The 15,681-nt window shown below is 37.1% G+C and overlaps 1 protein-coding gene across 1 annotated transcript in view; it reads right to left on the bottom strand.

The window, feature by feature from the left end:
* The window catches only part of LOC122790308 (ficolin-1-like), a 137,933-nt gene that overhangs the window by 74,542 nt on the left and 47,710 nt on the right, over positions 1 to 15,681 (bottom strand). The window contains exons 3-4 of the mRNA XM_044057826.1: positions 5,413 to 5,466; positions 2,627 to 2,680 (exon numbers count right to left, since the gene is read on the bottom strand). Coding sequence (XP_043913761.1) covers positions 2,627 to 2,680; positions 5,413 to 5,466 — 108 coding nt within the window. The remainder of the gene's footprint in view (positions 1 to 2,626; positions 2,681 to 5,412; positions 5,467 to 15,681) is intronic.

Genomic DNA, 15,681 nt, shown 5'->3' with positions numbered 1-15,681 from the left:
GTATAGAATGTTCCACAGGCATGAAACGTTTGTAATAGCTAAAGTGACTCCCCAAAGTTTTACCTCTACGAAAAGAGAATGAACATTTGTCCCCTAAAATGTCACATATAATTTATCATCAGCCAAAAGAATATCCCAATGCTGTTGCACTATATCCAAAAATTCATAGGTATTTCTACCATAAGTGGTAATGAACCTGATTTTATTGTCCCTCTGCTGCAGAACGCCATCATAGATCCTTTATATGTTGAGCAGATGATTGCCCAAGGTGTGCTCCAAATTTTGTAGTGCAATTGATTTGTCTGTATCCTGAGATACACAAAGCAGCCCATTTGGTACCATCAAGGCTTTGGTCCCAAAGGACTAATGTTATGCAGAATTGGTTTCTCTTATCACTTACATTTCTAGAAGCTACGATCTCAGTCTTTAATCAAGCTGATATGGTACTAGGCTGAGTTACATAATGTAGTTTTCTGTAATGGTTTGCTAATGTGCACTTCTAAAATACAGTTCTTGCAGTTTACCCATGACAAATTTCTGCCGGTACTGTTTGCTTTCCTGATGTGTCACGAATAGTGTCACTAGACTGTTTGCAAGCTTGCACTAAATATCACACATGTTACTAGACTGTTAGCATGCTTTATATAAAATATATTTGTGCTCTATGCTTAATTTCCTAACATGAGGCAATGTATATTTGATGTGCAGGCAATTTGTTTCATAGTCTTCATTTCAACTTTTGATTGACCTGCATTTCATAATTGCAGTGGAACCATTAAAATTCCAGTTCCCCAGAGGCAATTTTTTATGCTGCTTGTATGACTAGTTGTTCCCATGTAAATAAGATCACTGCACAGATATACAATACACAGTTGCACAAGTGTGCATTTGATGTAGTATATATATTTAGTTCTGCCCTTCAAAAGATTGCTCAACATTTTCTTTCTGCATGCAGTCTCGTATTATCCTGCATTCTGCCTCCTGTGTAAAAAAATGTTCAGATTTGTCTAAGGGGTTACTATGAATACTCCGGTGTTTAATCAGCACATGGGTACCCTCCTAATGGTGTTAGGGGTATGTCATAAACAAAATAGAAAAAAGGCAGTTGATGCTGATGACAACTCCCAAAACAGCTAAAACCTTGGGAGGTTGCCACTTTCCAGTCCGCAACCCCTCCCAAAGTCAACAATCATAAAAATATGCTTTACACAGTAGAGAGTCAATTATCTGAACTAATTGGGACCAAGGGTAGTTCAAATAATCAGGCTGTTCAAATAATCAAACATACATTGAACTGGATAAAAAACTTCTAAAATCTTGTTTTTTCTGCACTCAGGGAATATACTTTTTAACCATTCAGCAAGTCAAGTGGACAAATAATTTTCACACACAAGCAGGCTACAAGTTCAAAAAACATGCACAAGCTAATATGCATAGTGTTTATAGGTCAGTAGATCACTAGATTAGAAGTAGATTAACTGCCCTTGTAAGCTATTTTAAGCCTAGTCACTTGCCCGATGTGAAAATCAAACCTTGGACCTTGTGTTCATAAGGAAAATACCCTAACCATTCTGCCATCCTCCCACCCAAAATGTCATCACTGCCAAGTCTTGAACCCAGGACCCTGTGAACTACAGTCACAGCAACATACCACTACATGTAATCTGCTGTTTACATACTCAGACTTTGATTTTTCTTACCCAAAAACTTTGGAAGACTGGATTTGGATAATTGATGTTTTGGATAATTGACTGTAATGTAGATAAAAGCACCTCTCCCCACCCACTCCCTTAAATTAAGTATAGGGTCAAGTTCCCATATCCCAAACATACTCTGTCATACATATGCAAATTCTGAAATTGTACAAAATTGTACAAAGTCAGAACAAGGAGAATGTGTTCAAAATGTAACCCCTTACTTCTCACACTTCTCCAAGTGAAAGTACTGTTGAAGAATGTCAACAACCTTCCTACAATATTCTGAGTGTTTAACTGGTCACCAGCAGTAGGTTTCTGCTTTCTAGACTTTGCCTGCCCAAGTTAGCTGAAAATGATTTGTACTTTTCTTAAGTAATGTATGCTGCAATGATACAAATGTTATTCAGGTGAAAAGTCAAGTGTCTAGGACTGTTGTGCAGAGATGATTGTCATAGTTTGAATAGTTACTGACATTCTTCCATCCTTAACCCTAAAGCTTGAGAGATGCAAATGAAAATGTACAATTTTTTGTACATATGGAATGATTTACTCTTTAGTCCATGTTCATGTAGCAAATCTATGTGAAAACAAGTGTGATGTCTTTGCATGATATCTCTGACATTTTATAGTAATGCTCTGAGCCTTGAAAATAAAAGGTCACAAGTAGAATCATATTGAAACAAGACATCAAAATAAAATGAATAATGAAGGAAAATCAAGATGCATGTTTACAAATGAAGTGATCGACAGTTCATACAGCTCATTAAGCAAAATCTAAGACTTATTTTTGTGAGCATGTATTTAACATTTGAAACATCTCAGTGGTAGTGAAGAAAAAGGTTTAGGAATTGCTGTTGCTGACTGCTTACCATAACTTAGAAAGCACAACTCTGAAGATTTAATTCATTTTTTGATTTGATAAGTAATACCTTTTTCACCTGAAGGTCCTTGTAGTCCAGGAATCCCAACATTGCCCTTTTCACCTGAAGAATAAGTCATATTTAATGAATTTTAGTTTGGTCCAAAAAACAAAATAATTTGTTGTATAATGCAGTCATTCAGCTTTCTCTGCAACTAACAAGTGTTGGTTGTCGTCAATAATATAAGAAATAACTCCACAGTGTCTTGAGGCTGGGATCCTTCTTTCAGAAAACTGACCAATTTTCACTGCCAAGATGCACTCGCACTTTAACATTACTGTTGTTTGGGGGTAGATATTTGTGAGAGTAAATGTCTGTTTGTCAATGTGTGTGGAAGTGAGGGACTGTGTACTCGGATGTGTGTGGGCATGTGCATATGTTTGTGTGTTTAGTTACACGTGCACGTATGCTTGTATGTATGCCTTGTGTGCATATGTTTGTTCATAGGTTGGTACTAGGCTATCGGCCCTAGGGCCTGTACAAGCCTAGCCATAACAATTCCCTGGATATTTCTTCCCACATTATGTACGTCCCTGGACCCCTGTCTAGCAGGGTGACTGACATGATCCCTGGGGTGAATTCTCTATCTCCCATCCAATAATCAAGGTTCCTTTTGAAGAGGGCCAAGGAGGCGCACTGCTTGATATGTTTGGGCAGTCTGTTCCAGAGTATGGGGAGTCTCTGGGTCAGGAACCTATCTCTCCAGCATGTTTTGTTCATTGTGATGACAAGGTTTAGATCCCTGGAGCGTGTAGCTCTAAGGGATTGGGATTTCTTTAAGTGGAGCATGTCCAAACAGCTCAGAGTTTGACATGGCCTTGTATGTTAAGCAGAGATCATCTCTGAGTAGACGATACGCCACAGAGTATAGCTGGAGTTTTTAGACTGTCAGCATATGGCATCTGCTTTAGGCCTGTGATTCTTTCAGTGAGGTATTTCTGTCGCCTTTCCAGCTGTTGCAGATGTCTTGTGAGGTACATACCAAATGGGGCATTATACTCTATAATGGGTCTAATAAGGGATGAGTACAGTGGGACAATGACCTCCTTTTTTCTGGATGAAAAGCCCTTCCTGATGAGGTGTGCCACATAGAAGGATTTCCTGACTTTTGTGGTGATATGGTTATTGAAGGTGAGACCACTGTCCACCTGTGTCCCTAAGTCTCATCACACTTTTGATATTTAGTGTACTGCCACCTATGTGGTAATTAATGGGTACATGTTTTTTTCCAAAGGGGATAACTATACATTTCTTGGCATTAAGCTTGAGCCCATGGCTCTGGCACTGGGCATCTGTTTCTGTAAGGCCCTTTTGTAGAATATCCACATCATTTGGGGATTCAATAATGGCTCCCAGTTTGCAGTCATCTGCGAACTTTGTTAGCCAGAGTCCCTTAGTGTTGGCCTATACTTCAGAAAAGTAGATGCCAAACAAGAGTGGTCCCAGGACTCAACCCTGAGGTACTCCACTTGTCTGGAGCTGGATTTGGAGACTGCTGCTTTTACAGTCTGGGTTCTGTCAGTAAGCCAGTTGGCAACCCATCGAGTGACGTAGGGATTTATGCCCAGCTTAGTAAGTTATCTATGATTCCAGAATGGGGGATGGTGTCTAAGGCCTTGGAGAGATCCAGATAGGATGTGTGTACCACCTTACCCTTGTCCACAGCTCTGGAGACTGATTAGAAGAAGTCAAATCAGATTCAGGAGACAAGATCGGTCCTTCACAAACCCAAAATGGGTGGGGTCCAGTGTTTGAAGGTTGCCAATGTTTTTGTTTATAAGTTCCATGATAATGCGTTTCATGCCCTTGCAGATCAGGCTCGTCAGACTGATGGGACAGTGGATGAGATGTGGATGAGAGTATGGGCCTGTGCAGTTTTGTGTGGGTCTGGGCATGAGTTTTTTTGTATAGATGAGTATGAGGATGAGTTTTGTGTATGTGTTTTTATAGATGAGTGACAATGTGCACATGTGTTGGCAGATGTGGTGTGTGGTTCTGTGTATGTGCATGTATATATCTTAGTGCTTTGTGTACACGTGGATATATGCATGGGTGTGTGTGGGTCTATGCATGTATGTCTGTGTGGATGGACATGTATGTGAATGTGTTATGAGATCCGCATCTGTGTGTAGGTATGTGAGAGTGTTTGCATGTGCATCTGTTCATGTTTGTGGATGTGAATGACTGTTCTTATATGCTTGCATGCATGTGTGGTTTTCTTCATGTGTTAACATGCATGTGTCGAACAGTCATTCCGTACATGTGTGTGTGTGTGTGAAGAAGTATGCATGTCTGTTCATATGTGAATGCATGTGTTAAGTGCATGCATAAGTAAGAGAGATTCTATGTGTACATGTCTGCTTTGTGTTGTGTGCACACATGAAGGTGAGTGCACACATGAGTTCATGCAAGCATATGAGTGCATATATGGCAGGAGTGCTCAGCAACATTCATTTGGATCCATTTTAGCCAGTATAATATCACTGGACACATCCATAGTCTTTTGGAATAAGTATTAAGGATATGTGCTTTTAAAACTTGTATGAAACCTTTAGCAGTTAGTTGAAGCATTTTGCACACTTTAACTGGAGCAATTTCAAATTAAAGATTACTACCACACTGTAAGATATACCACAAGTACATTCTAACTGGTTGATATAACATGTATTGTCTGGAAATACTGCAGTCAAAATGCAAGAACAATACAGCATTAAAGTAAGTGAAAACTGAAATTAAGTGAACACTACATCCATTTTATTATTTGGTATTTTATGTTGCTTTTATTTCAGAATTACCTTTTTGACCTGGTGGTCCTGCTTTCCCAGGAGTCCCATTGGCACCCTTTTCACCTGCAAGGCAAATGATATCAATAGTAATTCTACACTATACATAATAACATTGCTGAAATCTAACACAAAGCAGTCACTTCTAATATTTCCGGTCACCATATAAGAGCAGACAAGGCTGAATAGGTTTAATAGAGAACTGATCTGCTCTTCAGGGTGTGTGTTTTTCCACTGCAACCAAAGAAATGGAGTAGTGGTTCAAGACAGTAATTTAAGGCAGAGGTACTGAGCCTAGAACCATGATTAAGATAGCATGACAAGGTGTGTGTGTGTTTAGATACAGGGTGAAATGATTTAAAATGATCTGGCACAGTGTGGGAAGTCTAAATATGAAAATATTAAGCAGTGTTTTCAGAATACAAGTATAGCTCATATTTAATATAAATAAATGACAATCCTTCATTAATGTTATGATTCCAATACCCAGTGTAAATGGGGCAGACCAGGTTGGCAAAGTCCTGTCTACATGTTCGGCTGATTCCCAGGTGTTTAACTGTCACAGTAAGTGCTGTTTTATGTTGGACATTTTTTCCATAACAAATACAGAATTACTTCCTTGATGGCCCGTCCCACTGAATTAATTCTGGACAGAGCCCTTTGTTTTTAAATTTGTAACCACTTCTTGAAAAATGTCCATTGGTGTTTAGCCAGATGTTTAGCAAAGAAAATCTGCTTTGAATCTCTCTTAGATCCTTCTACTGTTTTCAGTTTTTAAAGAAAGCCTGATTATGAACCTGACAAGACTGAAACCTGGGGCTTATATTACATAATTTAGATCACCAGGGCTTGATTTATGGCTGCTTGATCATATGGACTAAGGTTCAAGTTGATTAACTGCTATTGCTCCTTTCACACAGGAACTCCATCTTATTGTTTCTAATCTAAATCAGAGCCTAATTCACACTTTGAGCACAATGGATTGAAGGGAGAGTTGTTTACCTGATATTTCTTTACTACAGGAGCGCTGGTAAATTCCTATGTCTTATTTCACTCAGGAGTTCTAATGAACTGATAAAATATCAGGTGTGCTTTTGTTTACTGCACATACACAAATCACTGGAAAAAAGGCAGGGTTAGGAATAAGGAATATAATTTATCCAATAACTGTAAACATTTAACACAAAAGTGAGTGGTAATGCCTTTTTATATAAGATGCCTGTCATTAGAAGTCCCATTTTTTTATAGGACTGCTAATGTAAAATTTGAACTTGACAGTTTTTGTCTTTTATTTTGTATTTTTTCTCATTATAATGGACTTTGTTTTACTTCTGTTTATATGGGCTGAGATTAAAACTGGTGTACTGATATTAGAACTCTACTGCAGTCAACAAATTTAAACAGATAAGTTTTAAAAGATTCATTCACTTTTGAGGTTGAACAGCTGCTGATATTTAGATTTTAACTGGGATGCGTATGAGAATCGTTAGCTTATATTTACAGAAATCCATGCGTAAAAATAAATAAATAAATAAATAAATAAATAAAAATCATCTGGTGCCTTCAGTGCAGAGTCTGTTTGTCCTTCCTGTGGTCGTGTGGGTTTCCTCAAGGTGCTCCAGTTTCCTCTCACATTCCAAAGTCATGCAGCAGGTGGATTAGGTACTCTAAATTGGTCCTAGGAGTGTGTATGTGAGTGGTACAGATGAACTAAATAAGATCACAATAAAGGAACCAACGATAATCCAAGGAGGAAGAACTAGTAACACAAAAAAACAAATAGCGTAATACAGTTTAATCACCGCTTTCGTCAAGGGACTTCTTCAGAATGCATTTTAAAAATCAAACCATCATTTAAATAGCTCACAGATAATTACTTACAATAATTCAATAAAACTAATTAAAAACAATCAACAATATTAATTGAAAAATTCCTTCTGAATATTTTTGTCTATGCTCAATTTGCCTTCCCTTAAAAAACATTTGACATTTATGGTGTCATTCAACCCTGGATATTTGTCAGATTTTAATCTTATTTGCCATAGGGTTTCCCTTTGCTCCACATAGTTCTTGAAATCACCACCCCTCAAGTCGGTTTTGCAAACTTCTATGACTGAAAAGGTAAATTTCTTGAAATTATGACAGACCAATGAGTGTTTAAATAAAGCATTTGTCTCATCATGAACTTTGATACTATAAATATGTTCACGGATTCGTGTTTTTAAACATCTGGTCGTCATTCCTACGTAAAAAGCGGGGCATGTACTACAGGTGCTGATGTAAATGACACCTGTAGTATTACAATTTACATATTCTGGTACTTCAAAAATTCGATCAGAAGTTTCTACTGTTATAGACGGCCCGGTTGAAATGTACCTACACATATTACATTGAAAACATGGAAACATACCTTTCTTATTGGTTCTTTTTAACACTGGATCCCTGTTGTTGTTTTCTAAAGCTTTTTTAATATTAAAAGTATTTCTAAATACAAATAAAGGTTTTTCTCCTATAATCTTACTAAGTTCAAGATTTCCCTGGATTATTTTCCAGTTTCTTTCAAGTAAATGTCTTATTCTTAAACTATCACTTGTCATATCTAAAGAACAAACTGGTTTATTACCAATCTTTGAATTATTTGGAACTAAATTTGAAGGAAAATTTGAAGGAAAATCACTAGAAGAAATGTCAATATTTAACAATGCTGGATATAATGTCTTTCTTTTATTTAAAACTTCTTTTATGATGTCCTCCAAAAGTAGTTTGTCATATCCCCTATCAATAAACATGTTATAAATAAAAGTTATCTCATCATGTAAATCCTTGTCGTTCGATGTCATTCGACAGGCCCTGATGAATTGTCCTTTAGGTATGTTTCTAATAACATGAGTAGGGTGTCCACTTTGGAAATGTAAATAACTGTTGGTAAAAGTACTTTTCCTAAAAATCCTACTATGAAATCTTGATTCGATGTTATCCCACCAGAAGAATATATCCAAAAAATTGATGCTTGAACCTATAGTACCTAAAGTAAATTTTAAAAAGCTCATAGAATGATTTATATCCGACAAAAAATGTTCAACTGTGACTTTGTCCCCTCTTATAATAAAATTCAAATCAACAAATCTATGATATAATAAGATTTGAAATTTATTTTTCAATAAACTAAGACAGTCAAGTTCCCACCAAGACATTACTAGATTGGCATATGAGGGTGCAGCTGGAGAACCCATGGCTACCCCTCTTGTTTGTCTATAGTAGGTGCCATCAAATAAAAAATAATTATGATGTAATAAAATCTCTAAAAACCTACATATAGTAGAAACTTGACCTGTATTATAATCAGATTTGTTACTTAATAAATTGCGTATAGCATCAACCCCCTCGTCGTGGGGTATACATGTATATAAGGAAACGACGTCTAAAGTAAAAATAACGTGCTTGCTCGGATCAAAAACATTCTTGTCTGCAAATTCTTTTAATTTAGTTAAAAAATGCCAGGAGTCTTTTATAAAGGATTCCTGTTGGGAAACTATTGGCCCTAAAGTAGCATCTATAACAAGTGATATTCCTTCTGTACCCGAGTGTGGAGAGGACATTATCGGCCTAAAAGGTGGGTCCACTAAGCTTTTGTGGACCTTTGGTATTCCAAAGAGAATACCAATCCTAGGCTTGTCTACGACACAAAATTCATAAACTTCTAAGTCTCCCCAGACATCAGGGCATCATATAGAAAAGAATGTATTAATCTAAACCTGTTTATATCATATAATGAAACAACTTCATATTCCTGTTTATTATTTAATAAATCCAACATTTTTCTCTTATAAGAATCTTGTGTCATTACTACTATGTTCCCTCCTTTATCGCTTCTCATGAATCTCAAATTATTGTTTTTCTTACATAACTGATAAAAGGCTTTCCTTTCATCAGATGTTAAATTATTAACATTTCTAGTGCCCTTGATTGTCTTCTCAAGCTGTTGTATACATACTTCTTTGAAAATTCCGATGGTATGATTTAATTGAGGGTTAAAAGTGGAAGGTTTTATTAAGGCTTTATTTGTTAAAGGAATGTCATGCAACAAATACTGCAGATTCAATCTCCTAGCATACTTTTTTATATCGACTACTGTTTTTCCATAATCTGCCTTAGTAGTGGGAATAAAATTAAACCCAAATTTTAAAACATTTAACTCATTGCAATCAAATTCAACTCCTGTTAAATTGATAATATCAAAGCTATTGCTTTGTAAATTTATGTCTCTTCTCCCGAGGAGCTCGACCCCAAAAAGGTCCGGCTCCTCGTCAATATGGTCTTTTTCTGAGATGGAATTTTCTTCGCAAAAAAATTTGAGGAAGTTGATGTTGAATTAGTAACTGAAATGTTTTTGTCCACTTTACTCCTGACGCTAACACTGTTAGCTTCAAGATTGTCCTTGTCTGAATCAGTATTACCAGATTCATCAGTAGTTTTGTCATTAACAACAGCAGTTTCAAAATTTTTTGTGTTGATTTTAGTCGTACTGCCTTTTACTGGTTCTGTTGATCGTCCACCTACATGTCCGTAGTCTCGGGAGGCTACCGTAGCCCTACCCGTCACTACAGAACTGTAAATACGTCTGTTAGTATTTGGAAAGGCTGTTGTTTTAAAGATGTTGTCTTTACCGCGTTGCACAAAATGATTAAAAGCCGTTTGAGTTTCATAAGAAGCAATGTCACGTAAAAGTTTTGAATGCTTCCTATTTGTTACTTCCGTAGAATGTCTCTCTACATCGTCGGTGATCTTATTAAAAAGATCTGCCTGTTTCTTGTTGTCAGTTAGCATGTTCTTAAGTTCTAATTCAATTTGACAAATGTCGTCTTTTAAGACCTCCATTTTTGTCAAATTATTGTCCATTAACAGTTTTAAAAAAGATAATCCCACTTCATTAAAGAAGCATACCAAATTGTTAAACATTGGATCACCTAAATACACTCCGTTGGGGCATTTGAAAAACCTTAGCCCTTTCGGTATAATGCGTAATTCAATACATCTTTCAAAGTAACAGTTCTCTATAAATAAGGAACGGTACCTTTTTAACAATTTGCTGAGAAGTTCACTTTTTTTGTTGATTTCTTCACTGTTAATGGATAAGGAAAGAACTGGATGTGTTCCGAAGGGATTGTTGTAGCTATCCAACATCGGTTTAACTCTGGAAAAATGTTGGATTTATTAAATAATAAACAGGAATATGAAGTTGTTTCATTATATGATATAAACAACAGGTTTAGATTAATACATTCTTTTCTATATGATGCCCTGATGTCTGGGGAGATAGACTTAGAAGTTTATGAATTTTGTGTCGTAGACAAGCCTAGGATTGGTATTCTCTTTGGAATACCAAAGGTCCACAAAAGCTTAGTGGACCCACCTTTTAGGCCGATAGTGTCCTCTCCACACTCGGTTACAGAAGGAATATCACTTGTTATAGATGCTACTTTAGGGCCAATAGTTTCCCAACAGGAATCCTTTATAAAAGACTCCTGGCATTTTTTAACTAAATTAAAAGAATTTGCAGACAAGAATGTTTTTGATCCAAGCAAGCACGTTATTTTTACTTTAGACGTCGTTTCCTTATATACATGTATACCCCACGACGAGGGGGTTGATGCTATATGCAATTTATTAAGTAACAAATCTGATTATAATACAGGTCAAGTTTCTACTATATGTAGGTTTTTAGAGATTTTATTACATCATTATTTTTTATTTGCTGGCACCTACTATAGACAAACAAGAGGGGTAGCCATGGGTTCTCCAGCTGCACCCTCATATGCCAATCTAGTAATGTCTTGGTGGGAACTTGACTGTCTTAGTTTATTGAAAAATAAATTTCATATCTTATTATATCATAGATTTGTTGATGATTTGATTTTTATTATAAGAGGGGACAAAGTCACAGTTGAACATTTTTTGTCAGATATAAATCATTCTATGAGCTTTTTAAAATTTACTTTAGGTACTATAGATTCAAGCATCAATTTTTTGGATATATTCTTCTGGTGGGATAACATCGAATCAAGATTTCATAGTAGGATTTGTAGGAAAAGTACTTTTACCAACAGTTATTTACATTTCCAAAGTGGACACCCTACTCATGTTATTAGAAACATACCTAAAGGACAATTCATCAGGGCCTGTCGAATGACATCGAACGACAAGGATTTACATGATGAGAACTTTTATTTATAACATGTTTATTGATAGGGGATATGACAAACTACTTTTGGAGGACATCATAAAAGAAGTTTTAAATAAAAGAAAGACATTATATCCAGCATTGTTAAATATTGACATTTCTTCTAGTGATTTTCCTTCAAATTTTCCTTCAAATTTAGTTCCAAATAATTCAAAGATTGGTAATAAACCAGTCTGTTTTTTAGATATGACAAGTGATAGTTTAAGAATAAGACATTTACTTGAAAGAAACTGGAAAATAATCCAGGGAAATCTTGAACTTAGTAAGATTATAGGAGAAAAACCTTTATTTGTATTTAGAAATACTTTTAATATTAAAAAAGCTTTAGAAAACAACAACAGGGATCCAGTGTTAAAAAGAACCACTAAGAAAGGTATGTTTCCATGTTTTCAATGTAATATGTGTAGGTACATTTCAACCGGGCCGTCTATAACAGTAGAAACTTCTGATCGAATTTTTGAAGTACCAGAATATGTAAATTGTAATACTACAGGTGTCATTTACATCAGCACCTGTAGTACATGCCCCGCTTTTTACGTAGGAATGACGACCAGATGTTTAAAAACACGAATCCGTGAACATATTTATAGTATCAAAGTTCATGATGAGACAAATGCTTTATTTAAGCACTCATTGGTCTGTCATAATTTCAAGAAATTTACCTTTTCAGTCATAGAAGTTTGCAAAACCGAATTGAGGGGTGGTGATTTCAAGAACTATGTGGAGCAAAGGGAAACCCTATGGCAAATAAGATTAAAATCTGACAAATATCCAGGGTTGAATGACACCATAAATGTCAAATGTTTTTTAAGGGAAGGCAAATTGAGCATAGACAAGTATTCAGAAGGAATTTTTCAATTAATATTGTTTGTTTTTAATTAGTTTTATTGAATTATTGTAAGTAATTATCTGTGAGCTATTTAAATGATGGTTTGATTTTTTTAAAATGCATTCTGAAGTCCCTTGACGAAAGCGGTGATTAAACTGTATTACGCCATTTGTTTTTTTGTGTTACTAGTTCTTCCTCCTTGGATTATCGTTGGTACAGATGAACTACTGTGGTACAGCTAGCCACCCAGTGGTGTAAACCTTGGCTTGAGATTGCCACTGTTGAAGTGACACTCCAACCCCATGGGCAAAATGGGAAAATGGATTGGGGATGGATCTCCTGAACCCATGTTGAAATCAAGTTTATCCTGTTAAGTGAACCAAATGTTTATCTGACTCTAAATACTGCAGCAGTAGTAAAGAAGTTTAAGGAATTTTTAAGCTGTCTGTATTTCACAGATCTTATGGAACAAACAAAATTTATTGAATCCCAGTATATTCATCACTCCATGAACTCATATGGCTAGACGTGACAAGCTATTTGCTATAAAAGGTACTGAATTAATGCTGAAAACATCACAAATATCACAGTCTCTGCTTCATTGTACAGATTAAATTTAGGAGTTGGAGTTAAATGGGGGTGGTGGGAGGGGGTCTGTTAAGGAAAGGTTTTAATCTTAAGGGGTTGTTTGATTAGACTCTGGGAGTGGTTAATTTATTAAAGGTAATTTTAGAGGAAGTGAGGTAAATGTGGGGTGGGACTTTGGTGTTGTATAGGAGTGTAACTGGGAAGAGGAATCGTATTTAGGCGTGATTTCGCTACAGTTGAGGATTACGACCGAGGTGACTTGTAGTGCAGCATGCTGTGGTAGACTTTGGATTAGGTTCCCTAGTAGGTGAACGAATGGTTAAAATGTCAAGTACAGCATGTTCGACAGCTTTTAAGAGAACGTTCATCTAAGCAAAACCAGAGAATGTCGAAACAAGGCGTTTCAAAAAGTTACAGTTGGCCAGCTATGAGGAAGCCAACGGCTGATGTCAGAACGTTCACCCTGTCCTGCCGTTCTTGCAGTCCTCCAATGTGGTACGATCTCGACATTCACCCTGTGTAATTTTATGACAGTCCTCCACTGTGGTGCGATCTCGGAGTTGGTATATTTAAGTAAGGGGGGTGTGGGGGGCACAGCCCCCACTTTATTTTGTTTGTCGATTTGTTTTTGTTTTTTTGGGGTGGTAATGGTGTACAATACATTTTAGCTGTCAGCCACTGACTTACTGATGGCTGGCCAACTTTAACTCTTCAAAACTCCTTGTTTTGATATTCTGGGGTTTCGTTTAGATGAACGTTTGCTTAAAAGCTGTCAAGCATGTTGTGCTCGATATTTTAAGCATTCATTCATCTAATATAGACCCTTGGATTAATAGTTGTGTGCAGGAGGTAGATAATGGTAGCAAAGGTCTGGGATGTATATAACCTTTTTTTTGTGTTCAATTGCAGGCTGGGTTATTCATCATGGTAGGATTCTTTGTAAATGGGGAGGTGATGAGTGCAGTGGGCTGGATGTAGGAATGTTTAAAAATCAATGCAGCAACATGAATGCAAGTATAGGTCAGGCAAAGGGTACACTATGACTTAGCTGAGGACGTTCACTCACATTCTTCTCATAACTCTCCACCTTGGCTAGAAGTAATACCACTCTAACTTGCCATTAGGTTGGCTGTCTTCCCAGTAGTTAGTTTCCATTGATAGGGTAATGTGATCCTGTGGTAGCTCCTGTTGGTGTTTGAAGCAGGAGAGAGGAAATACATATAAGCTGTGTGCTGTGAGTGGAGTTGTTGTCCAGTATCTTTCTGAAGGAGTTGGAGAAAGTATTTTGTGTTCTTGGCTGCATGCCGTTTATACTGTGTTTTGAAAGTTGACAGGTTCATTTATTTGTGTAGTACATTCTGCTAGTCTTTCCTTCATCTTTGCTAATGGGTCTTTTGGTGTGCCAATTATTGCCATATTTGGTGGGAGTGATACCATGTCATGTTGTTCAGGGGTCTGGGATGGGTCTAGCAATGCTCCAACTGCCTTTTCACAGGCTTTGAGTTCTGATGAATAATGGCCGTACACTGTGCATGCACAGTGGGGAGTCGAGCCATTAGGGAAAGTAGCATGCTTGTGCAGACGGTTGATCCTCGCGGTTTCTCATAGGCATACCTCTTAACGGTCCAGTTTGTAGACTTTTGCTGGAGGGAAGGCATATTGGGCCTTGGGAACTGAGACAAAAGAATTAGCCATCAGAATTATGAAACATTAAAATGGAAGAATAGGGATGCTGGGACTAAAATAGTAATTTGAGATCAAAAGTCATAAGATAATTTTCAGATCCAGGGAATTCTTTTAAGAAAATATTTGGCTGCTGTTCAAGTAAATGATAAATTTTGGATTTCAAAGTGAAAAAAACTCTCCAACTTGTAGTTTTCTGACAAATAAGGGAGTTATAGTGCGAGGATCTGAGGAGGGCTTGGGACAGAAACCCTGTAGACCAGGCTATACATTTGCAACTTTCTAAGTCGAAAAGAGTAGCTACTTACTGTAAGGGGACTTCATTTTAATGGGTTTGTGGGCATTTTTACAGGGGAGTTCTTAACCTGAACCATAATGACAGTACTTGGACCCTTTGTCTCTACTTGATCTTTTGTCTATTTTTCCAGACTTTGTACTAATTTCTTCATATAAGAAGAAGAGCGTATGTCCATTGCACCTGGCAGTTGGGAAAGAGGTTAAGATTGCGAGTTACAGTTCGTATGGAATAGGGTTTGATTTCTCAGCACTTGGAACAAAGAGGAAAGCAACGTAAAGGAGCAGAGGCTTAAGAAGTAGAGGAATTTTTTTTTCTCGTTGTTGCTGTTTTCTGCTGTCATAATATGCCTTCTGTTTCAGATGGTGAATATGCAGAATTTGCGGCAGAGGTGGGAGGCCATTGTCGCAGACAGGAGCTGTTCCAGGAGGCACCTCATGCTGAGTCCAAGATGACAGATGAACTGGGTGAGTCCAGAGGAGAGGACGTTCAGCAGCCAAGACCGGGTAAGTGGCTTGAGGGGAGCAAGCATGGTAGTTGGATGTTGCAATGGACCTTCCATCTGCTGGAGTGACACACGATGGAGTGGCAGGCAATGACATGATGTTGGGAGGTCTGTTAAGCAGGACAGGTTCAGTGTGTGAT

This window comes from Protopterus annectens, chromosome 16.part0 (assembly GCF_019279795.1).
Source record: "Protopterus annectens isolate FY-2018-M chromosome 16.part0, PAN1.0, whole genome shotgun sequence".
NCBI lineage: Eukaryota > Metazoa > Chordata > Ceratodontiformes > Protopteridae > Protopterus > Protopterus annectens.
This window is presented reverse-complemented; position numbering and strand designations above follow the sequence as displayed.